This window comes from Carcharodon carcharias, chromosome 6, assembly GCF_017639515.1.
Source record: "Carcharodon carcharias isolate sCarCar2 chromosome 6, sCarCar2.pri, whole genome shotgun sequence".
In the NCBI taxonomy this organism is placed as follows: domain Eukaryota; kingdom Metazoa; phylum Chordata; class Chondrichthyes; order Lamniformes; family Lamnidae; genus Carcharodon; species Carcharodon carcharias.
In genome coordinates, this window is record NC_054472.1 from 13,523,687 (window position 1) to 13,550,407 (window position 26,721).

A 26,721-nucleotide genomic window follows, 5' to 3' on the forward strand; every position below is an offset into this window, starting at 1 on the left:
AGAAATGAGTTCTGTGGGGCAGGAACAGGCTATGATAGGTCTACCAGGACAGTTCTGTTTGTGGATTTTGGGAAGGAGGTGCAAGTGGGCTGTGTGGAGTTGGGAGGCCATGAGGTTGGAAGCTGCGGAGGGGCATTCTCCAGAGGAGATGAGGTCAGTGACAGTCCTGGAAACAATGGCTTGATGTTCGTTGATGGGGTCATGGTCCAGGGGGAGGTAGGACGAAGTGTATGAGAGTTGGTGCTTAGCCTCTGCAAGGTAGAGGTCAGTGCGCCAGACAACAACAGCATCACCCTTGTCAGCAGGTTTGATAACAAAGTCAGAGTTGGACCTGAGAGAACGGTGTGCAGCAAGTTCAGAAGGAGAATTGTTGGAGTGGGTGAGAGGAGCAGAGAAATTAAGAATCCTGATGTCACGCCAACAGTTCTCAATGAAAAGTTCTTTGTTACTTAAGCCTTAGTTCCAAAGGCAGAAATCCATTGCTAAAGTTTCAACTGAACCCACTCCAATTATGTCTGGAACTGTCTTAATACAATGTCACAAAGGAGCCCACCTCCGAATAATAATTTAATTCTAACTTACTCTTCAACTGACTTGGTCTCCACAACAACACCAATTTAATTTTCTAAATATTCAACTTTCTTTTCAAAGCTTTCCTGGCCCTTCCAACCAGCAGCGCCAACTTGTATGGCCTATTATGGGTTGACTGAAAATGCAGGGACAATTGTGTGATAAAATCACATGGTTTCTGCTCTCAGCTCTTGGGGAACATATGAAGTGCTGCACATATGTGTAGTGCTGTGCAGTAACCCTCCATCTTGCACCACATGTGTGGCCATTACATGTTGCCCCTCTTCAGTCAACCTGTTCATGTAGGTTAGTTGCCGGGAATCTGCACCAACTGAGCTTGCAATTTGTAGGTTTAGCAAGGCATTATGGAATGGAAGAAAGAATTTGCAGTTTCTTCTACAACCACAGCATATGGGACAGCGAGTGAAACACTTTAGGTCATGTCATTATCAGAATGTTGGAAATGTGGCAGCCAATTTATGCACAGCAAGATCCGACAAACAGCAATGCAATAATGAACCAGAGAATCTGTTTTGGTGATTGGCTGGCACACAATGGGGAATGTGTCACAACAGACAGCATTTGCTTGTGAACATGGCTCTTATCAGCTGAATAAACCGTCACCCAAGATTTCTGTGAAACACCTGGTAATGGTAACCAGATATATAGCAACAGGGAGGTAAAGGAGCAGAAGAAAACTAGCTTAATATTAATAAGTATAGATGTGAATTTTCCCTCAGAATTAAATGTTTTGAAGGCCACTGTTTCACATGGTTATCAGGTGCAGCTTATTCAAAACCCTTTGGAATACAGTAGTTTAGCAAGGGAAATACAATAAACCGTTTGCTTATAAACATTGCAACAACAAAAAAAAACACTCTGCTTCTTACAGGAAGATTTATATCGCCTCCCAAAATCTTGCGATAAACAATCTTTTCGCAACACCTTGATTTGAATAGATTTTCCTGATGCAGAATGTTCATCCAATGGTCCGATAGTAAATATTGTGCATCTTGGTAATATGTTTTGACCTGCCTTGGCTGGCTGCACAAGACAGCACATAATCAGCATGGATATAACAGTTCAAGCGTTACTATAATTATTAAGGAGTAGAGAGTTGTCCTTTACTGATTGGATGCTCTGGCAGGTAACAGGTAGCGGGGTGGCTGTTGTTATTTTAGCTTCCAGCAGCAGCAGCAGACAAGCCGCGCTCTGCGGGCGGTACCGGTGAATGCCAGCCCCAGCCCCCGGGAGCCAAGGCTGCCACAGATCAAGGGCGAGGCAGCAAGTGGGTGCGGGTCGGAGCGACCCCCCGCACCCCCCCCCCCCCCCGCACCAGCCCAGCCCGAGCCGGTGAGTGAGGGGTGGAGGGGTCGGAACCCCCCACCCATACCCCTAGTAGGTAGGTGGGGGTAGGTGGTAGGGGGAGGTTCATCCTAGTTTGGGCTTGTGCCAGGAGTGCGCGGGCACGATTGAAAGCGGCGTGCACGCGCGTGTAGGGTGGGTGGGTGGACGGACGTGCGCGCGAGCGGCGAGAGAGAGAAGGGGGGAGGGAGGGATTTGGGAGCGCGCACGTCACCGGGGTTGGGGGGGGGGGGGTGGTATGGGGTCGATGTGCACGCGTATATACAAAGGGGAATCTTGCGCACGTCCGTGGGGGGGGGGGGGGGGGCTGTTTGTGTGTGTATATATATGTGTGTGTGTGTGTGTGTGTGTGTGCGCGCGCGCGCCCACTCGGGAAAGTGCGCGCGCCCGACAGGGGAGTAGGGCGTGTGAGCGCGCATGGATGATGGGTGCGAGCGAGCGGTGGGGGGGTGGGGGTAGGGAGGGAAGGGGGTGTGCGCGGGCACAGGGAGGGGGCGTGGGGAGCGTGCACGCGCCTCTGGGGGAGTTTTTTTTGGTGGGTTGGGGGTGGGGGGGGGAATGTTTTCCAGATTTTTTTAATATAATAAAGATTGAGCCTCCCGGAGTGTGTGTGAGTCTGTGTGAGTGGGAGTGTGTCTGACACAGTGTCAGCTGTTGGCGGCTCTCCATCACTCACTCACTCACTCACTCACTGCACATCAGCAGAGCTCAGCTCCTGCCTGGGGAAACTCCTGCCCATCACTACAAGCCGCTCAAGCAGCAGCAGCAACAGCAGCAGCAGCAGCTCACATTCCAGCTGCGGGTGTTTTTTTTTGGTTGGGGGGGGGGTGGGGGGGTGGGGGGGAAGTTGGGGAGGTGGTGGGAAATCACTGGCTCTTTCCAACAGTGGCAACAATCACCATTGGAAGCAAAGAGAGAGAGAGAGAGAGCGAGCAGGAGAGTCGAAATGCACCAGAATGCTACTGACTGATCACTTTGTCAATCTCTCGCAGGGCAGTTTCCAGCTGCGGAATTCCTGGGAATAAGCAAAGACAAGAAGCAAAAAAAAAGTTTTGTTTGTGTGTGTGGGGTTCTTCATCGTTCCAAGCCCAAGGCAGTATGAAATCTGCAGAGGAAGGTAACTCAATTTTTGTATTAGAACTTGTTGGTTTGAGAGATTACTTTTTTAATACAGTGACACGAGTTTCCCTTTCATTTGGTGATGTGACGTGAAGCGTTGGGGGATCCACAGGGGTCGATTATTGTATCTATAAGAGTGAATGATATTAAAGAAAACAACTTGTTCTGACGATAAGGGGTGAGGAATGGTAATTATTGATTTAAAGTTAGAAGGTGAGCAGTGAATTTGCTGGGTGGTGGTGAAGGGGGGTGGGGGGGCTGGGTGGGGAGGCAGATAGAGTGTTTCCCTAGTCTTTCCCATTGCTACAGTGCAGACGTATGTAAAGTCTGGTTCTTTGCCGAGGTGTCCTGTCTGCACCCAGTGAGGTTACTCTGCGTGTTTCTATTCACTGTCAGTGATACCGAGATGCAATGATCTTTCACACCGTAGAAGTTTTCAATCCGGTTGAATACTCTATATTCATACTCGTCATTTGCACGGGTTACCCAGCGACTTAATGCAAGCAGCAGTAATATTGTGAGCAGACGAAAGGGACTATTTTTCTCCTTCTCTTGCCAGAAATGGTCAGGGGGAGGGAAGGGAAAAAAAAAACCTATCTGAATGGTCTAATTCAATAGTCTGGGCAATGGTACTCGCTGCCAAAGTACACATTCTAATTCAAACTACTTGGCATTTATTCAAGATGTTACACGCGTCTCAAGTGATTAATGGGCTGTCAACTGGATTTAAAATGACCAGATTTTCTTTTTCAAAAAAATAAATGTCCCAATACCATATGTAAAATCATTCGAAATGCACAGCCCCAACTATCAATCCAACGTTGGTCACTTTTTAAAAAAAATCATTTAGCATTAACTAAACCAGGAGTGAAACGACTTTTTTTCCAGTGTGAGCTACTTCTCTTTTTCACGGGATGGTGCAAGCACAGAAGGAGGCCATTCGGCCCATCGTGCCGTGTGCTAGCTCTTTGAAAGAGCTGTCCAACGTCCCATTGCCCCTGCCCGCAACTATCCTCTTTTACCCAATGCTTTTAGTTTAACTGGCAGGTTAGCTCGAGGCAGAGAGAGAAAGAGAGAGGCTGACATGCGATTCAAGTGGCAAGGTGGAGAGGACAGGAAATGTAGGGTCTCCCCCCAGCCCCCTTCTGTATTATTTGTGTGTGTATGTGTGTGTGTATGGGAGCCGTTTGAATGAGGAATGCCTGCAAGAAGTGCCAGTCATCATTTTGAGATTCAGTAAACAGAAAAGGATTGAGGGGCGGGATCTGAACCATGTGGACATGAAACAAGCACATCTCAGCATCAGCCACTAGTGGTCTCCCGAGCAAAGGCGAACATTAAGACTCCAGACTAGCTGAATCTCAGCGATCCTACTCAGGCACTTTGAGATATGGGTCAATGCACGAATTCACTATCCAAAAGGTGACAGTTTTGGAAGAAATCCTACGCGCGTTAACCCAACTCCGTGATATTTTGTGTGCTTTCACAGCGCTCCAACTAAGGACCACTTGCTTTAAAAGACAGCAGATGTATGATTTTGACACGTCACTATATTGAAGTAGTACAGCCGGCAGATCTTGTTTTCCTTCACGTCAGCATTGAAGTGAAGACTACTTCAGGAGGGAGTCTCGAGAACAGCACTCCTCTTCAAAATCTTCAAAAAAAATAGCATTTATTTTACTGCTATTTTAAAATTTGAAATGATTTTCAGGTTGCGTTCATTTAAAAAAAAACCTGAATAATCAAAGCTTCTCAGATACCTGCACCTTGGCCCATCCCTTTCGCACATACAAACATATGAAGGGCCCCTGTTAGAAAAAAAAAAAATTTTAAGACTCGACCACTAATAGACCAATAGATAGATTATTGCCCATTATGTGTTTCTTGCCCAGGTGAACATGCTAAGTTGTAAGCATCTGGTGAAAAAATATTTGTGTTTAGTGCCTTTCACAACCTCAATGTGCTTTACAACCAATGAAGTAATTTTGATGTGTAGCCATTGTAATTACTGCTGTAAAGTAGGAAACGTGGCAATCAGCATGTGCACAACAAGCTCCCACAAACAGCAATGTGTCCATGATAAGATTTTTTTTTAAGTGATGTTGGTTTGAGTGGCCAGAATACTGTGGGGAACTCACCTGCGCTTCATCAAAGTTGTGCCGTGGGATCTTTTGCATCCATCTGAGTGAGCAGACAGGCTCCCTGTTTAGCGTCTCTTCTGAAAGACAGTGTCCCCATCAATGCAGTGCCCCTTCAATACTACAGTGGAGCATCAGCCTAGATTTTGTGTTCAAGTCTCTGAAATGGGACTTGAACCCATAACCTACTGACTCAAAAGTGAGAGTGCTGACACTGTTGGTTGGAAACCCCATGCCATAATTCATTCTGTGCAACACCAAAGACATGTGCCTCAGCCTTCCACAGGATTATGATTAGAGAGGCACCATAATGCTTATGTTTAACCCAGGCCTCCATGTTGCTGCCAAGAATTTCACCAGTGCTGCTGGTTCCATCACTATAATCTGCATCAATCCAAAAAATACTAAAATAGAAGCTTTTTACATTGCCGATACTGTCCGTGACAGACTCTTACTGGCCATTTCATTGTTGGAAGAATTAAGTTTGTATACGGCATGAACACCTCCTCCTAAGGGGGCACTGGTGACTAGGGGCTTCCATTGAACTGCACCATGATTATTATGCTTGGCAAAGCACTGCAGTGGTTTGCCATTGCCTTCTGCAGTATGGCTGACCAGGAAACTCACCTGCTCTTACCGCCTGTCTTCAAGCATATTGGAAGGATTTACAGGCTGTTAATCAACCTGCTTGGCCAAATTATGAATGCACATTCCATGGCCATCAATTCTTGGAGTGGGACTTGAACCTGGAGCTTCTGGCCCAGAGATAGGGATGCTACCCATTTCGTCACAAGATCTCCTTCAGGCAGTGTTAACTAGCATATGCTAATCCAGAATTGTAATACCATAGATTACACTGTTCATTGTCCAGTGATATACTAGTACAATTTCTTTATAGAGTCATGGACTACTGAAGGAGACCATTCAGAACATTGTCTCTGTGTTGGCTCTTGCCCAATCAATCTGACACCCACTGCTCTTTGTCCATCACCCTTCAAATTTCTTCTTTTCAAGATCCTTTTGAAAATAACTATTAAATCAGTTACAACCACCCTTTCAGGTGGAGCATTCTTGATCAAAGCAAATTACTGCATTAAAAAAATTCCCCCCATTTCTTCAAATATTTTTTATTAATGAGTTATTTTAAATGTGTCCTCTGGTTACTGACCCACCTGCTGGTGGAAATGATTTCTTCCTATATTCTATACTTCATGTTGCAGGCAAAATTGGTCCAGATTTTGTAAACCATCTCTTGTTATAGTTAACTTCAGCTTCCTGCGCCTCAGCCTAATGTATACTCCCGCTATCATTTCAGCACCAAAGATAAAAAAAAAATTTAAATGGCTGGACCTTTACCCTAAATTACTGATTTTAGCTTGGCTGTTGGGAAGAGGCAGAGATGACATGCGGCGCTTCTAAGAACAAGGGAGACAACATCTTAAAGCAAGAAACCTTTTGCTTTTTTCTTGGCCTTCCTATTTTTACATTGCCAGATTAATTCTTTTAGTTAGCCAAATGGCCTTTGGAAAATAAGGTTTAAACAAATTAGGAGCCAAAAAGTAAAATTAATGTTACACTTCATACACAAAGGCACCACAAGCTTTAGGAGAAATCTAACACCAAGCAAATCATTGCTGAACATCAAAAATTATATTTTTGCACTACAGAATTGTTTTGTCTACCAAAGTTGACTGTTTTGCAAAACATACCGAAAGCTTAGTTGAAGTTACATTTTTAAAAAAGTAAGGAGGTTGTCCTCAAGGGTCTGATGCAAGTATGTCAACTTCTCTTTCTCTATAACTGAGATTATTTATCTTAGGCTCCACCTTTTTCTCAGAAAAGAAAGCAATGGGACACATAAAAGAACGAGTAAAATATCCTGAGGCTACGCCACGTTTATATTCTCCATTTTAAAATGGCCACCATTGTAACATTTACATGGATTGTTATTGTGTGATGTGAGCTCAACATTACATTGGTTTGCTAACAAGTGATGATGGGCACAAAAAAGCATCATATTTCAGTAGCAAAACAGAAACATTCATTGAAAGATAAACTGTTGCCTTAGATCAACCTCAGATGTTTAAAAAAATGTGATGGGCCATTTATTTAAAATGAGCCCATTTTTAAATCTCTATGATGTTCTGTATTCATCAGTTTTAACTTGTAGGCCAAGGAAGTCCCCTTGGATCACACCCACATCTTATCAAGGTTGTCTGCCTCAGCTAACAGATGGCACAAACCAGATCATAGACTCCCTATGATAAAAGGCTGATCACACTAACAGTGATAAGCAGATGTGCACCAGCAGGATTCTCTGTCTGCATCACTCAAGCTAAAATGGATAGATGCAGGAACCCTGCAAAATATACAACTAGTAGATCTCTCTTGACATGGCCAGAGATTGGAGCAATTTGATGGAGAATGGAGTATGTGGTGGGAGAACAAAGCCTGAGAAGTGATGGGAGTTGTACTTTTAATACACAGTGGCTATGTGAGACATGTTCAAAACTAATGTCAACAAGCGGCTTGCTTGTGGGTTTTATGAAATCATATACAAGTATGAACCAGTTTGAAAAATTACAGATACAGAGCTAAGCTTCCTCTGACATTTCAATGAATGCTTTGCTTTCTGGAATTATATCCTGTAAGTTAATTTAAATGTAATCTTTCTGTGCAGGTTATATATTGTTCAGCAGTTTGTTACATATGCCAATTAAACACTATCTTTCAAAAAGAGACTTGAACAAAACATTGTGAAAAATGCACTCAATCTCTTGCCAATGGTGAATACAGTTTGAACTGAATCATGTAACCTATGGAGAAGTTTTCATCAATTCCAATAAAACAAATATTAAACAGAAAACCAGTGGGAATTATCCTAAACCACCACACCTACTAGCGACACTGGAGGAAAAGAGGGATATTGCTAGTGGAGTAAGATGGGATTTTGCCCTTTTTTGGATCCCAGTAAATGCCAAATAAGGCACTTTAGAGAAATTTTTTTTAGCTGAGAGTTTGGGATCAGATCAGATGAGAATTAACAGGAAAATACATAGACTGAACGTCTTCATGCTACCAATATCATGCCCAACTGACAATGTCATGCCTCATACTTCCCACTTCCGATCCATTCTGGCACAGGGTTTCCCAGCCAATCTTTCGTCATTACCCACAACCAAGCAACAGCAGCAGAACACAATGAATCCCTATGTGTAACTGGCTTCCCTTTACTAGCATTGATCCAAAGCCTTATCCATCAAACCCAGAACAATCAGGATATTCGTGCTTATCACGAATATTAGATTACTAAAAGGCAACATGCACAGAACAGATATATGATTATTACTGGCAAGTCACACTGCTCAGAAGAGGTATAGCAATTTTTTTTTCATTTGAAGTGGGGTCCATCTCTACTCCCATGCAAACATTAAATAGTGTCAATACTGGAAATCCTCTACTGCCCGCTCATTCCCAAGAAATGTGGGACTGTAGGTACCTAAGCTTTACAGTCCCGGGTTTAAGTTATGGCTTATGCTTGGGCATGATAGGAAACCACAACTGATCTTTACATCTTGTGACAATGAGAGAAAGATGAGTCACAGATTTTCACTCCTGATCAAAATCTAGTGACCCCTACTGGAAACGTATCTGTGTGGACATTGCATACGTGCAAAATTAGGCTTTGCCTCAATCATTGACTGTAATGCCAACTCTCATTGTTTAGACTCACACATAAAGAATGGTCACTTGAGTGGAAACCAGTTGCTCATGGAATCCCCCAAGGCCGAATGTTTGGGACATGTTTTAGAATTTTTTTTATGAAGGACTTGGATTTTGGAATATTGTCCCTTATGTCCACAGTATCAATATGAAATAGTTTTGATTCATACCAACATTGTAGTTATAGTGTAATGGTATCCTCAATCTGGAGTCAGGGTACAACTTGAATCAGAGTGAGAATTCCTTTACTCTGGATCTTAGCCCCTGATTTATATTATGGAAATTTAGCCTTGGTGAAAATCTGAAGGCACTTTACACTGCCACTGGACTTGGAGTTTAAATAGACAATGAATTTAGAAATGTAGTGCTCAATGATGCTCATCAATGTCCGATAACCCAGAGGCACTTGGATTGGCAAGTGCAATGGGCAGATGAGTGACAGATGGAACTCAATACAGAAGAATCTAAAGATTTGGTAGAAGTGAGAATGGAGTACACATTTCATATAGTGATTCACATAACACAAGAGAACAGGAAAGAGAACTGGGGGTTTTGGAGGTTAGATTGTTAGAACTGTTAACTCAGAGATCTCAGGCAGGCAAGAAAGCAAATAGAATATTAGGATGTATAACTTAAGGGTGTGGCTTGCAAGTCTAAAGAACTGATGTTGAAAATGTTGATCTGGTTTTGGTAAGGCCATATTTGGAGTATTGTATTTAGCTTTGTTACAGAAAAGATGTTAGATTATGAGACTCAGGCTGATTTCTGAACTAGGGAGCTGAGGTACAAGGAAAGAATTATCCAATTCAAAACTTTGCTCTCCTCAGTAGAAAAAGAAAAGATAGACTTGATAGAAGTCTTTAAGTTTTTCATGGGGAGGGGAAAATTAGTTACAGAAAGTTCTTGGACTTAGGATTTGAGTGTTAGAAGGTTATAATTCTAAAGGTAAGGTTAACAAAGGAAATACAATGTTTATGAAACACTTTTTTTGGTTAGTGTGATGGAATTGTGGGACAAATTAGTAGTGGGGTGGTAGAACAGAACATGTTCAGTTCAAGTTGCTCCTCTACAGACACAGCTGCAGGAGCTAAGGAATGGGAGGGGTAGCTGCACTTACTGTCAAAGCAGCATTGCCTGAACATAGTACCAAGGGTTCCTAGCAAAATGAATATCAATGGAAGTCAAAGGGAAAACTCTCAGATGGCTGAAGTCATACCTGGCACAAAGCAAGATGGCTATGTTTGTTGGAAACCAATTATCACAGGACTGGAACATTGCTTCAAGACTTCCACAGGGAAGCTCCTTTGCCCAACCATCTTCAGCTGCTTCATTGATAGCCTTTTCTCAACTTAAGCTCAGGATGGAAATGTACATTGACAATTCTATTGTTTAACTCCATTCATAATTACTCCAGTAAAACGAATCTGCCCACACCAGCCTTTGGTGGAACCTGGATAATACCCATGTTTAGGCTGACAAGTGGTAGAAAACATTTGCAACAAATAAATACCACGTAATAAGCATCTGTCCCAAACTTTAGTGGCACCACCACCACTAAGTTCTTCCACCAACATCATCGTGGAGGTCACCATTAACCAGAAACTTAAATGGACCAGCCGTGATCAACACTGTGCCTACAAGGGCAAGGCTGAGGCCAGTCTGCAATGGTTGGTTCATTGCCTAACACCTTGCAGCCTCTCAACTATCTATGTATGATGCAAACTGGACATAAATTGGAATTCTCATTTCACTGGTTGGTGCAGCAGCAGAAAACTAAAGAAGCTCAAAATCATATGGGATGGAGCAGTTCACTTGACGGGTACCCCCAGCACTGAACCCTGTATGCAGCGCCAGCACACTGTGGCTGCAGTGTGTATAATTTACAGAATGTGACTCATCAAGTTTATTGTACCAACACCTTCCTACCCTGCAACCTCTACTGCCAAAAAAGGACAAGCAATAATATCTTTGGAATACTTCACATGCAAGTTCCCCTCCAAGTCACTTGTCAATCAGAATTGTGCAAGGATTGCTTCCTTTTGGCTGAGTCAACATACTGGAATCCCCGAGCCAACGCTCTTGTGAAAGAACGTTTGCCATAAGAACTGGAGGAGTTCAAGAAGGCCACTGCCATCTCCTCAGAACTACTAGGAATGGGAAATAAATGTGGTCTTGTTAGTGTTGTCCACTGCCAGAGAACACCTGAAAAAAATTGGCAGCTTTGAAAGAAAGTCACCAGATGGATTTTTGTTTATAATTGGTAACAGGGAAAGCAAACTATGGGAGGTTTGAATACTAAACTCGTTGGAGGAAAGGTCTGCTTTTCTTTTCATTCATTCATGGGATGTGGGCTTCTCTGGCTAGGCCAGCATTTATTGCCCATCCCTAGTTGTCCGTGAGAAGGTGGTGGTGAGCTGCCTTCTTGAACCGCTGCAGTCCATGTGGTGTAGGTACACCCACAGTGCTGTTAGGAAGGGAATTCCAGGATTTTGACCCAGTGACAATGAAGGAACGGCCAATATATTTCCAAGTCAGGTTGGTGAGTGACTTGGAGGGGAACTTCCAGATGGTGGTGTTCCCATCCGTCTGCTGCCCTTGTCCTTCTAGATGTTAGTGGTTGTGGGTTTGGAAGGTGCTGTCTCCTAATACAAATTACCACTTCATTATTTCAGTAGCAGAGAATACACACAAACTGAAATATGAATGGACTATGCTGCATCGTATATGCCTGAAGTTAAAGAATAAAACACTCCTTGAAATTATTAATGCTGGACATCTGGCTTAAAACAATAAAATAAACTAGAACACATGAAATACAAAAGCAAAACACTGTGGATGTTGGAAATTTTAAATAAAAACAAAAATTGCTGGATATACTCAGTAGGTTCGGCTGTGGGGGAAAACAGAGTTAACGATTCAGATCGAGACGACTTTCCATCAGATTTTAGATCACCAAAGTATTTTTTTCCCCAGGTATGATGGATATGCTAAAAACAAGAATAAAAACAAAAAAAAAACTGCGGATTCTGGAAATCCAAAACAAAAACAGAATTACCTGGAAAAACTCAGCAGGTCTGGCAGCATCGGCGGAGAAGGGTCAAGGGGACTCGAAACGTCAACTGTGCTCTTCTCCGCCGATGCTGCCCGACCTGCTGAGTTTTTCCAGGTAATTCTGTTTTTACGATGGATGTGCTGCACTGCAAAGCCAGGTCAGCTAAGCACTAATCAGGCAATGTCTTAATTTTCAGGTTAAGGGAACCTTTCAGTCACTGTGCTAAAGTGTGACCTCCCCTTTCAGTGTCGAGAGGGCGCAGCGGCGAATGTAAACACTAATGAGACTACCCTCGGAAGACGTTTTGAATGTGGGCAGAGGAGCGCACTGTGTGACATCTCCCCGGAAACCGAGTCAGGGGGCGATTACAGAGGAAATTAACACACAGGAAAAAAGAAACGTTAACTGTAGCAACAGCGCAAAAACAAAAGTAGCAACTGGGTGCTTGTCCAGAAGAGGTCGGTCGCTGCAGGAATACACCCCCCCCCTCTCTCTTTCTCGTCACACTCTGCAGAGTGAAGAAATTGGGAAGTTTGGCTCACTTCCTCCACCCCCCCCCCTCCCCCCCCTCTCTCCGCTTCGGTTTCCTGGATGTAGCGAGTCGGCGGCGGCGAGGGGGGGAAGCTGAGCTGAGCGCTGCCGTGTCCCGGGCGATCGCCTCCGAAAGCTCCGCACCCATGACTTCCCTGTGCCAGGACGAGGAAGAAGAGTTTGACTTTAGCTTCCTCTTCGAGTTTAACCAGCGCGATGCAGCCTCCAGCAACCTTGGAGGTTTGTACGGTACCGATCACTTTGCTGCGCTTCTGAGGTAGACCTGGGAGAACCCCCCCCCTCCCTCCCCAGCGCTGCCCGCTGTCTCTCGACTCGAGGCGCTTGTCCTGGTTCTGCATCTGCTCGTCTTTCTAAACGATCTTGTGCGTCTTCTGCTCTGTTCACTTGCTGTGGGCTGGTGGACCGGGTTGGGTGGTGGGGGGGGGGGGGGGGGTGGTGGTGTTGCTGGGGCTGGTGGAAGACAGGGGGCAGTTGACTACGGTCGGAGCTAATGGTCCTTTCGAGCGCACCTTGCAAAGCAGCTTCTATGAATTGACAGAAATGTGTTGCGAAGTACCCATCGCTATTCAGAAACTTAAAAAATGAGGGGAGCATACATACCCACGTGTTTGCATGTGTTACCTTGTGACTTGCGCTGTTATCTACATACGCCCTTAATTTCCTGTTTTTCTTCTGTCCTGCTTGAAAATGTGGTCGAATATTTTATTTCTCGACATCATTCGCTGATTTTGTTAATTTACTTCCACTTGTATTTAGCACAGCGATTGTTCGGAAGCCCATCCGAACTGTGTTGACCACTCGGGGATGATTTACAATATCATTAACTAAAACATTCCCCGTAGAGGCTGTAGCTTGGGACGGCAAGGATGCTATTGCATTTAAGACAGTTCCTTTCAATGGATTAGGTGACTCTTGGCGGTACCTGCACTGTTTGTTTCAGGTGTTGTCTAGAGGGATGACAGTTACCAATTGTAATTTCAGAGGATGCTCTAGGTAACATTGTCCAACTGCATTAACAGAGAATAAAGGATATTAGCAGTGGTCAGAACACAGTCAGCTAACTCCATGGCCACCGCTATCCTGTCCCACTGCTTATTAGACATCAAATTGCAGATGAATGAGAAATTTCTTTAGGATAATGATGGCGAATGAGCTGGAAGCCATCCTGCTCAACTGCTGCTGAAATTTCCACATCCTAACCCCTGATTCTATCCTCCCCACCACTGTCCACTCCGAACTGAATCCAGTGGTGTGTTACCTCTGTGTCCTATAATCCTCTGATAAGCTTCAAATCATGCATCCTAACCACTACCAAGTCCATCCCCACACCCACCTCACTCTGTGGATGCCGGAGATCTTACCTGCACCCCCCTTTGTCACAGCAGGGCTCGACTATAATGCTCTCCTTGCTGGTCCTCTGCATGTCACATTGTATAAACTCTGCCGCACACACTCAATAATCCCCATTTGGCTCCCCATTATACACATCAAATTGAAAGTTTTTTTCCTCACCTACAAATCCCTCCAGGGCTTTTTTTCTTCATCTCTACAACCTCCTTCAGCTCTACATACCAGTATGCTTCCTCTGCTCTTGTGACTCTCAGCTTCTGCCTTAGAACTGCTGTGTTGATACCAGATAGTGAAATTCTCTTTCCATTCTCCTCATTCTCTTCCTGAAAATGTGTGTCTTTGACTGTATCACTACCGGCTTCTTCAAATGCTTCTTCCATTTGTTGTTGCCACTGAGAAGCACTTTGGGATGTTTTATTAAGCTTAAGAGTGTTGTATAAATCAAGTTGTACCTTTTTTTATTAGTTCATGGGATGCTAGGCCAGCACTTATCACCCATCCCTAATTGCCCTTGAACTGAGTGGCTTTCTCGGCCATTTCGGTGGCAACCAGGGTCTGGAGTCACATGAAGGGCAGTAGATTTCTTAAAGGGTAACAATCGACAATAGTTTTTTTTAAAAAGCCATCATTAGACATTTAAAATGAAATTCCACCATCTGGGAGTGGAACCCAGGTTCCCCATTACCCTGGGTCTCTGAATTATATGTCCAGCGATAATACCACTGCACCATCACCTCCCCTTATAGGCCGTAAGCTCACAGCTTAAAGTTGATAACTACCACTTGAACCCTCAACAGCCTTTAAATGAGTGCAGAATACTAATATTTCTATACAGCTTAATAAAGTAGTCATCATCATTGCAGATGTGTCAACAGTAATGGAGTGTAGGAGACTGGAAGGGCAATGGGAGGGTGAGTGTCAGTCTTGCTAACCTCCTGTAAGTAACGCTTCAATTGTAAGTGGCAACAGCAGAGAATGGGATGTCAATCTGATGGATAAATCATTGTAAATGTAAAAAAAATTGCACTGCTGGCTTCAGATTATCAGTTGGCAATGTCATGGCAGTTTAATTATTGTGAATAAACACACGGTAATGGCAAGAAAAGGTCATTCACCCCATAAAAGCTCATTCGTCTCATACTATAAATTTCCCATTGGAAAACACGGAAAGATTTATGGCATAAAAGGAGGCCAATCAGCCTGCCATGTTCATGCTAGCTGAAAAAGAGCTATGCAGTCTAATCCCTCCTCCCAGCTCTTGGTCTGTAGCCCTCTATGGCACCTCAAATGCATTTCCAAGTGTGATTTTCAATGTGATGAGGGTTTTTGCCTTTCAGACAGGGAGTTTCAGACCCCCACCACACCCTCTGGCTGAAAACATTTCTCTTTAGCCCCTTTCTAATCCTTCCACATTAATTAGTACCCAGCTACATTTTGGACATCCAAATCTTTTATTTTTGGCCTTTACTGCCTTGCTTGCCAGGTTATTCCAGTCTGATCAGTGAAGAAGGTCGTTCCAATATCTATTAATTCTTCTTTTCACCAATTAGTAGAAGCAATCCAACTGAAGCATGTAATCTAACTGACCCATCAGTGCAGTACTGAGGGAGTCCTGCAATTTTCAATGTGATGCCTTTAAATTGAGAGATTAAACCAATACTTCGTCTGTCCTAAGTAGCTGGAAAAACTCAGCAGGTCTGACAGCATCTGCAGAGAGGAAGACAGTTAACGTTTCGAGTCCGTATGAAGAGTCATTGGTGACTAAAATTTGGTAGAGGTGTTCAAAATCATGAGGGCTCTGAACAGAGTAGATAGGGAGAAACTGTTCCCACTCATGACAAGGGTTAAAAATGAGAGGGCGCAGATTTGAAGTAATTGGCAAAAGAAGCAATGGCGACATTGGAAAAGCTTTTTCACACAGCGAGTGGGTAGGGTCTGGAATGCACAGCCTGGGAGTGTGGTGGAGGCAGGTTCAATCGAGGCATTCAAAAGGGAATTAAATAGTTATCTGAAAAGGAAGAATGTGCACGGTTACAGGGAGAAGGCGGGAGAATGGCACTAGGCAAATTGCTCATTCAGAGAGCCGGGGGCACAGTCATAATGGGCTGAATGGCCGCCTTCTGTGCTGTAACAATTCTGTGATTATGTGAAAATGCAGTTTCTTTGAAGTGAATGTGGGTAATTCTAAACTAAATGAGTTACCTACTTCGGTCTTTCGCATCACTAGTTAAATGATTAACCTTGGTTACTGATGCTGTTCTCCTAAACAGTCTAAATTCTATAGAATCTATAGCTTCACCAATGCCAGAGATGGTTTTTTTATTAATTTCTGTCAAAATATTTGGTGAGTCTCTGTACTTGAGAAGGTGAGGAATGCCAGTGCTGAGAACGGAATGTTTTTCTACTTCTCACATCAGCTGTCTTCATCAAGCACTGACAGATCACCAGGCTGCTATATTCATAGTAAAGCTCTCTCCAGTCTGCCCCAATGATATGTCTTAAACCTAACCTTGGAAGAGCATCTCTACTGTGTATCAGTGTGACATTTCTGTTCCCCAGCCAACAGTTCTTCTGTAAGTGGCAATTATCTCTCTGCATCTGCTTGTGGCTGTTTCTGCCAGCAGATCTGCTGTCATGGTATGTCACACTTGTCTGTCTTGCCCCACTGTAGCTCATCTGCAACCACTCTGTGACGTCCATCATCCAACAATGCATTGGTTGACCCCTCTTTCTGCTTCTCCACACCGCCCCCCCACTTTGCCCTCTAACAGAGACCTGTGTAACTTTCCAGCTCTGATCGAATGGCTGAAATACTGACATTTTCTTTTCTGGATGTCACTTTTTAGAGTTCTTTTTGCTCTTGCAATTTCAGGCACCTTTTCATTGCTCATGGTCTGTACATGGAATTTTTAGCATAACTCGCACCCACGTTTCAAAGGCCTCTATTTTCTTCCATAGATCTTTATTTAATTTGTACTGTGGAGTTGTGCTCACTAGGAGCTGGTGCTGCTGTATTTGGATTCCGGGAGTAATCATTCAGTGACCAACTTCTGGCATTTAAACTAAATTCATCTGCCTTCTTGCGGTAGGCTTATTGCCCCTGATTCTCTGCCGCCAAAGCTGGGGAGCCAGATTTAGCCATTGAAGTATCACAAGGTAGTTCATGGATGAAGGCCTCTGTGAATTTGAACTAAAACAGCACCAGTATAAAAGTGGCCAGAGACTGTTAAAGCTGGCTTATACAAAAAGTAGCAAGGAGACTTCTGCCCCTTGAGTCTGGGTTGGATTGACATACAAGTTTTAGAGGTGAATTGAGTAAACCAATGTGCTACTGTGTTTCTCTTTGTGGAAGTTTCTATATGGGAGTAGAGGTAAACTTGTACTTTTGTCGGTTTAAAGAGGTAATACAAATTCTTTCCAAATGCTTTGTACAAGTCCACTTGTGAAAATGAATGAATTAAACCAAGTTGGGAGGAAAGTTAACTGAGTTTCTTTGGGGTAGCAATTGTCCAGATATGAAATTGACTAAACTGATACGCATTTATGCTCACTCCTGAATTTCTACTTTCCAGCTTTATAAAGGTCTTTTAGAATCTGTTTTGTAAAGTACTTGCATTCAAGGATCAGTGTTAAAATCTCCGTAATAATTAATTATTAAGCAGCCCTTATCTTGTGAAGATAGTTATGGTATTGTATTAGAACTGTTTAAAAAAATTGCCGTTGTAACAGTGGTGAAATTATCAGCATTTGTCGTCATTACTCTGTGAAACTGACAGCAACTTCTGTTGTGCAAGTGCCAAAATCCAGAAGTAGCTGTCCATAATTCCCCTTCGCTCCACAGGGTGCACTGTTGAAGTCCCTGCAGATGGAAATCACCTAGAAATCACTGATTTGAAGTGAACTTCCATTTCTCACATCATTTGTTTTGTAAAAAACCATAAAAAATATTATGCCTTGTAATGGCTTACTAAGTCGTAATCACTGTTGATCTTCTCTGACACTGAAAAACTAATCTATATTAGTGTAATGCCTGATTTCTCCATTATCATAAATAATTTCATAGTTTTTTTTTAAAAAGATGGCTTACGATTTTTCAGATTCTACCTTAAACCCACACCCATGTATGTCCCAATCTTTTTCTGCTCTCCTGCAAAATTATTAAAAAATGAAGGACAATCAGTGCTTTTTACATCCTGGTTTACTGTGAGTGAGAATTCTTAGATGAGATTAGCTGCTTTGCCTGTTTGATGGCGTCACTGTTGCTGGGTGCTGGGGATCCCCTATAGTTCGTACCAGAATTAAGTTAACCTCAGGAAAGGTGAAATCTACGCCACAGAGAGAGCTAGATCTTTGTGTACAGCTTTGAAGTTAGTGGCGAGTGACCTCACCTCACCCTGACCACAAAATCCAGGCCAGTTAATCAATGCGAAGCCAAAATATAAAATCTCTCATTTCCTAGGGTAGCACAACATGTTGGATTACTGACGTACATTGTTGTGGATTGATGGCAGATGGGCTTGATCCCTTCGCTCTGTGGAATTTCCAATCTTCTGGTGCATTTCTGTATGGCAAAAACGTCTGCCAATAGCCAGCAAAGAATGGCATTGGTGGAGGCTTGCAAATCAGTCTTCCCACTTGATATCTCTGCTGCAGTTGGTTCACAACCTAGGAATATCAGATTGAAGGTAGACTCCACTCTAACTGCATCCAGTAATTGAAGAGGAGCACACCGAAAAGCAAAACAGAATACTGAGCTGCATTAGGGGGATTATGACTGAGACCATCAGGCTGATGATCTATCATGCTCTGGTCAAGCCATACCTTGCGAAGTGAATTCGGCTCTGATCACGGAACAGAAAAGATCCAAGGTTTAGGAAATGATGCAGTGGAGGGACAGAACCCTGATATTGAGCACCCAGGGCACTGAGCTATGGAAAAAGGTTAGAAACGAATTGGATTCTTTAGCTTCAAAAGGGAATCAATTAGGAAGGCCTTTTGTAGAGTTAAGTAGGATGGAGTATTGTGCATTAAATTGCTGCAGTTCATGTGGAGTAGGTATTTACCTGTCCAAATAAAAGATATAAAAGATACCACAGCTCTGGTTGAAGAAGCACATCAGAGTTCTCCCACCGTCCTGGGCAATGTCCTGGGTTATCCTTTCACCAACACCACTATAATGGAATAACTAGTAATTTACCACATTGCTTTTTATGGGACATTTTTGTGCACAATTTAAATGCTCTCTTCCCATACATAACAACAGGAACTACACCTTTAAGAGGAATTTATTACCTGTGAATTGCTTTGGGATACTCCGAAGGTGAGAAAGCTGTTATATAGATTTTGGCTGTTTCCTTAATGGAATTTGAAAGAATTAATCTTGAGCATTATTTCAAGTTAACTCACAACCACGGGATGAGGAGAAACGAACTGGAAAAAAAGCAAGTTCAGGATTGATGTTGGAAAGCATTTCTCCGAGTGTTCCAAATCACTTCACGGTTAATAAATTATATTTAAGGTGTAATGTAAGCAAATAGAGCAATCGGCTTGCGCTCAACAAGACCCCATAAACTGCAAAATACTAAATGACAACTTATTCAGCTTTGGCTGCCCAAGTGCTAAACTTATTTAAAATGATGGGGAGAAATCTTTTGATTTGATAACTTTCAAAAGGGAATAAATTACTTCAATGCCCACAGCGATGCCACAATGAAATTTAAAAAAAAAATTCTTATTATACAACAGTTAAAACATTGGAGTGACCTGATCCCATAGTGTACCATGTGGGGCATGGCAACATGGACTGTCACCTTCAGTTCCCCAAAAAATAAAATGGGAGTCCTAGTTCAGGTTGAACCACTCCTATTAAGGAAGGAGGAAGAAACATTTGTTACATCATCTTGGTCTGCTCACACCAGGAGCAGCATTGGCAAAACATTCAGTCCCTCCACCACTGACGCACAGCAGCAGCAGTGTTGTACCCTCTACAAGATGCACTGCAGGAACTCACCAAGGCCCCTTAGACAGTACCTTCCAAACCCACGACCACTACCATCTAGAAGGACAAGGGCAGCAGAAAGTTGGGAACACCACCACCTGGAAGTTCCCCTCCAGGTCACCCACCATCCTGACTTGGAAATATATCACCATTCCTTCACTGTCGTTGGGTCAAAATCCTGGAACGCCTTCCCTATCAGCGCTGTGGATGCATCTACACCACATAGACTGCAGCCATTCAAGAAGGCAGCTCACCACCACCTTCAAGGGCAACTAGGGTTGGGCAATGAATGCTACCTGGCCAGTGACACCCACATCCCATGAATGAATTAAAAAAAAGGAACCTGGAAGTAAATTCACGTATTCTGCTTTGCTGGTAGGGTCAGAAGTATAAATACAACAACAACAACAAAAATAACAACTTGTATTTGTATATTACCTTCAATGTAATAAAACTTTGGATACAGCAGATTTTCTTAATTTACAGCATAGAAATGTAGGCCATTCAGCCCAACAAAAGCCTGCATTTATGCTCCTTACAAGTCTTCTCCAACCCTACATCTTTTAACACTATGAGCATTAACTTCTATTCCTTTCTCCCTCATGTACTTATCTAATTTTCCCTTAAAAATGCTATTTGTCTCAGCTACTTCATGCAGTAGCTAGTTCCACATTCTAACTACTCTGTGTAAAGAAGTCTTTTTCTGAATTCGCCATTGAATTTATTAGTAACTAGCTTACATTTCTGTAATAGCTTTTATTTACATTTACAAAAGTTTCTTTCAAATGAGGATACTTAATGGAATTCTTATTGTTCTTTTTTCACAGAAGCCTACAATTTTGCTTCACCACATGTTACGGTCACTCCATCTACGGGTGTGGTAAATCCTTCCATACCAATATCCTGTCATGGGCTGCAGTCTTCGAGTCCAGTGGTTTCTGTGCTACCATCAACAAATCAAATGATGGGATATGGGGGAAACATTGACACTGGAGCTTCAAGCTACTACTTGACTCCTAATGTAAGACCAAATTGCGCTCCAACTCTTGAGAGTCCAAGGATAGAAATTACACCTTATCCAGGAATACACCTTAGCCATAACCAGTTTGCTGGTGAAACTGAGCTGGATGGAGTTGAGAATGGTCCAGGCTGTAAGCGCTCCAATTCATTAGTTACCCTCACTCTACCAAATGCAGATGCCTACAGAGATCCCTCGTGCTTAAGCCCAGCAAGCAGTCTTTCTTCTCGGAGTTGCCATTCTGAAGCATCTGAATCCAGTTATTCCATTCCTTATGATACCTCTCCACTGACCTCTCCTTGGCAGTCACCATGTGTCTCCCCCAAGGGCACTGCTCATGAGGAAGGATTCCCTCGTGGGCAAGCTGCATGCACCCTTTGGAATTCGCCAAGGCATTCGCCGGGCACTTCACCTCGAACGAGTATCACCGAGGAGAACTGGCTGAGCCCACGGCCGACCTCGAGACCATCGTCGAGGCCGCAGTCTCCTTGTGGCAAAAGAAGGCATTCATTCAATGGTGGATACTACCGCCAACCATCCTATTCACCGCATCATTCTCGAACCCCATCACCGCAAGCCTCCCCTCGGGTAAGCGTGACTGAGGAAACGTGGTCGGGGAGTGGAAACCAGTACAATTCTGCTATCCTTGCTGCCATTACAGCACTCACCACTGACACCTGTATGGATATCAATGACAGTATTCCTGTCAAGTCCCCAAGAAGAACTATACAAGAGCAAAACCCTTCTATGTCTCTCAAGCCTGAACCAGGGAACGATGAACAAAGAGCTTATTCACCATCTGGAGATCCGTTGCAAGAAGAATTTTCTGCATCTCGCCTTCTTATCAAAAAAGAAACTTTCTGTGAACAGTATTTATCAGTACCTCAGCACCCATATCCGTGGGCTAAACCGAAATCTGTGTCATCATCATCATCCTTTGCCAGGTATGAAACGTAGAAATCTATGACTTTTGCTCCCAGACCATGATAAACATGTAGCTAGCTTTACAGAAATGGCATTGAAAGGTGGTAGATTTTCATAAGAAGGAAAATGTGCATTTATATAAAGCCTTTTGCAACCTCTAGCTACCCCAAAGTATTTTACAGCACTGATGTTCAGAGAAATGATATGTTGCTAAAAATGGTTCTGCCCACCACTGGTATATAAAATAATGGGCTGAATTTTGCAGTCAACGGCAAATGAATACCTGTTCATTGCCTTTACACTTGCCCATGAACTTCCTATTGGCTTTTGCACTGGGACTTGCTAAAATTAGAAAGCTATTCTGGCACAGCACCCTCCACAGTGGATTTGGACCTGTGTGAACAGTGGTAAGCAACTGTGTGACTCCTTAACCAATCAGACTAATCCTTAATGAGATATGCAGAGTTCGAACCAAGAAGTTAGAATACTTAACTCAATGCCAAATCATGTGCAGAAAACAAAATAAAGAGTGGGAAAAGAAGTGATGATAAGAGGGAGCTAAGAGATTTAAAAAATATATATATTTAAATGCTTAAGTTTTTAACATCTCCAACAATAATTACAATCTGAAGAAATGAGAGCCCACACTTCTAGAAGTTAATTTTCATTGCCTGAGAGGTTGTTTGAACGTAATTAAGAATCAGGGCACTGTTAAAAATTCACCTACGTTGGAATGGACAAGCCCTAACATTTTCTGGTACATGCAGTGTGTATTTATCACCTGAGTAAGCAACATCTTGCCATTTCATGTGTTTCAACAGTGTGTCTCTTGGTGAGATATCTGAATAGCACAGCTTCAGGATAAGCAGGGCAACGCAGACAGCAACTTTCTGATTAGCCTCATGTATCTTTACCACAAAATCCAGATAATTTAATAATTGTGGTAATTACTGTCTTTACCTGTTCATCTGAAATATGAAACTTGTTGTTTTGTAAATAATTTTGTCACTCAGTGAGGTAAAGCTCTCCTATTTCCTGCTTGTTTTCTAAGAAGCAGACTTTTAATTCCTTTTAATTACTAAGAAAAAGATTGAGTAACTTATTTTGTAAAGAAATTGATCCTGCCTTGAGCAACCTTAGATTCCTTTACCTCATTCAGTTTCCTGTTTCTAAGAAAAAGGTGATGTTAACCAATATTAGAAATCATGACATGAATTATATCACTGAACTGTTAATGAGCTGGTGCTTGGAATTCAAAAGAACATAGGAACAGAAGTAGGCCATTCCATCCTTTAAGCCTATTTTGTCATTCTCTTAGATCCCGGTTGATCCATAGCTTAACTTCACGATTCTGTAACCTTTAATACTCTTGCTGGACAAAAATCTGAACAATCTCAGTTTTGAATTTTTCAGTTGATTCCCAGGCTCCGCAGTTTTTTTTGGAAAGAGCTGTCCTGATTTCCAGTACTTTCTGTGTGAATAAGTGCTTCCTGACATCACTCATGAATGCCCTAGCTTTCATTTTAAGATTCTACCCCCAAAGCAAGATGAATTACTAAGAAACATTGCTCAATATTTTACTTGGTAATTAAAAAAAAAATTACAGGCTTCCTAATCAGAAAATAATCAGCAAATCAGAGACCGTAAGCTTGTTCACTGACGAAGTTATTACAACTATCGTGGACTAATTCCCCTCCTGATGCCTTGGGGATTCTAGAGCATCCATTAGGTACTCTTGACATTTAGTAAATGTACTTCTGCTAGGTTTCTGCTGCTCAGGGGAAAGAGACAAGGGAAACCTGGGAAAAATGGTGGAATCGCTGTTTATGACAGGTCTTTCTGGGTTTTTGCAGGCCTTTTTTTTTGCCAGTGATGATTGACCACCTGACGATTGTGAGAGCTGTAATGGAATTTTATCCTCTCAATTTTGATATCAATTTGTGTTTTGTAAGATTTATCCTCAACATCCAAATAAGCCCATTCAGGGCTCGTACGTTTGTGCAAGGATATGTAATCTGGGACGGTCATGAAAAATGAATGAATGAAATCACCAAAATATGAAGAATGAATATGAAAATGATCTCCCACCACCCAACTAGTTGTGGTTAATATTGAAATTGCCAAATTCTCAAATTTCTCAGCCCTTTTCAAAGCTGTGTTGGTATTTCTCATTTGTAAGAATCTTTTTAAAGATTATGTTTCCTGGGAAATTTTTAATTTTTTATAGGAAGAAACGTAGCTAGATAGGCTGGAGGACAAACTCATTTTACAGGAGAGACGGTGACATATTGGTATTATTGCTGGACTAGTAATCCAGAGACCCAGGGTAATTTCCTGGGAATCTGGGTTCAAATCCTACATGGCAGATGGTGGAATTTGAATTCAATAAATATCTGGAATCAAAAGTCTAATGATGACCATGAAACCATTGCCGATTGTCATAAAACCCATCTGGTTCACTAATATCCTTTAGGGAAGGAAATCTGCCATCCTTACCTGGTCTGGCCCACATGTGACTATAGACCCTCAGCAATGTGGTTGACTTAAAAAAAAGCCCTATGAACAAGTGCATTTAGTGTTGGACAATAAATGCTGGCCTAGCCAGCAATGCCCACATCCCATGAACGAGTACATTTTTAAAAAACTTTTTGGGTGAAAGTTAAGGGTGATAAACACTTAGCAAAAAAAGTTTGTACACTTATTGATTCATAGAGGTTTATTTTGAATACATTTTTGTCATTTCATTTACCTGGATTACAGAAATATTTTAGGATATTTTGGTGGGATATTGAAGAGGAAATGAAAAGAATGTTTGATAGAAAGCATCTGAAGCCATCTACAAATATAGTTGAAAGAGCTTTACAGAACCCTCCAAAGCTGACAAAAGTCACGTGGGTTGTAAAAACAGTCACTTCGAAGAGGAAAGTCATGGAAAACTTGCTAGGAAGAATTTTCAAACTTAAAAATGATAATCTGAAACTGAAATATCTCAGTCATATTTTATATTAAAGGTTTGTACTGCCTTTTCAACATGTAACATCATATAATTGTGTTGGATTTGAAAGCATTTTACGACCCTGTGGTGGAGCTATAAAATGCAGCAAGCCATTCAAAAGTCCATTGACTTTGGAGGAATGCTGAAATCTTGCTGCCATAAAATCCCACCAATTTAATATGTCAAACAAACTTACCATAATTCCAAAATGCACAAAGTGAAGCATTCATATAATGAGAGCTACAACTTACTTTAAACGTCATTGGCACTTTAGCAACATGGGGCACAATTGTCCGGTCCCATTCGCAGCAGGCATGGGCGGACAATATGGCTGGAAGGCCAAAAATTTGCTTTAAGCCATCGTGAATCCAGTTCACGATTATCCGCACCATCCGTCAATGGTGGGCCGCGTTTCCCACCTCCATATGTCGGAAACCTAATTTCAATACTTTAGCATTTCATTATAAGCCCTGCTGACCGGAATCATCCCTCCCACACTGGATGATTTGGGCACGTCGGCCTGGTTGCATGCTGATGTGTTTCACAACTGTACGTAAGCGAGGTGCACCTGGGGAACTGCGCTTTGCTCGGGACTTCAAGGTTTGTTTGACTACCTTGCTTCGGGCAGCACTTGCAGTGATCAGCGCCAGGCTTTGCAAACAGCACCACATCACTTTTAGGGCGGCTCATGGGCAGGTCTCTACCTACCAGACCAGCCATAAGGCTGTGGCGGTATTTCAACAGCTGCAGAGTTAGGGCTTGCTTGGGGAAGGGGGAGAAGTGGCCTCAGGCAAGGGAAGAGGCTGTAGGGTGTGGGCTGTACTGGGGAAGGAGGGTATCCCAGGGTGTGTGTGTGTGGGGCACATGTTGACCTGTGCAAGTGGCCTCAAGATGAGGAGGCAGCCTTCTGAGGAGATGAGGCCAGATGGAGATGTGAGGGTGTGTGTGAAAGAGTGAGTGGTGATGTCCCTTGAGCTGGCAGTGAGTAAGATGCCAGTGAATGTGTGATGGGTTTGTGAGTGTGTGAGTTTAGACTGATGAGATGGTTGCCTTACCCTGGCAGCACGGATGAGATCATTCATGAGTTTTCTGCACTGGATGGTCAACCTCTTGTGTGCAGCGTTGGCACTGACCACCTCTGACATCGCCTCCCAAGCTGGAGTGGTGAGGCTGATGGGCCTCCTGCGGCCAGAGTGGGGGTAGGGGACTTCATGGCGGGCCTCCATGGTGTCCAGGAGGTGGCCCACGAATGCATCACTAGATCCGGGGGCTTCTTGGTTTTTGGGGCCATGTCTTCACCGGAGCCGCCCTGGGCTGCAAACATTGAGATATACGCACGCAGCTGCAGTTTAAATCTGGCGCCCGGCGTGAGGAAGTGGTGAGGTAATGGTGTGGCGGACAAAACTGAGACTGCCCTCCCAGCAAGACGATGTGTTTCCTGTGGCTGCATAATTAATGAGGGGGGTAGGGGGTAATACGGCGCCAAAATCCGCAATTGCAGCCGGCAGGTAAAACATCTTTTTTCACACCTGCTACCATACTTAGTGCAAATCTGGGATGGTTTCCGCCCATAGTATACATCAAATTTCTTTCTCTTTAATCAATATAACACTTTCAGTAGGAAATAAGCCTGTGCAATCCATGTAGTGAATCAAGAGGGGGGGGGTTTGTCATATTTGTTATTTGCTGATATTACATCCCATTTTGAGGACATTCAGTATATAATGTAAAAGTTGTCCAGTTGTCTGGCAACTGATACATTTGTCACATGTAGTCTTCAAGTAGTTTAGGGCTTTGTGGTTCTGTAAAGGAGCAGGTTGCTTTCCAACCAGACATTGAGCACAGAGCTAAGAGATTATTAAGAAGAGGCACAACACCAAATTTAGGGAAGGTCTGCTCCTCCACCCAAAGTTTGGT

The 26,721-nt window shown here is 43.0% G+C and overlaps 1 protein-coding gene across 4 annotated transcripts in view; it reads left to right on the forward strand.

The window, feature by feature from the left end:
- Positions 1 to 2,800: 2,800 nt before the first annotated feature.
- nfatc1 (nuclear factor of activated T cells 1) overlaps positions 2,801 to 26,721 on the forward strand; it is a 269,605-nt gene continuing 245,684 nt past the window's right edge. The window contains exons 1-2 of one of the 4 annotated variants that reach the window (XM_041189713.1): positions 2,801 to 3,052; positions 20,695 to 21,829. In XM_041189713.1, the coding sequence (XP_041045647.1) occupies positions 3,034 to 3,052; positions 20,695 to 21,829 (1,154 nt within the window). In that variant the 5' untranslated portion in view covers positions 2,801 to 3,033. Of the gene's footprint in view, positions 3,053 to 12,581; positions 12,739 to 20,694; positions 21,830 to 26,721 lie in introns of those variants that run through there. The other 3 variants (XM_041189715.1, XM_041189714.1, XM_041189712.1) reach the window with 3 other exon arrangements.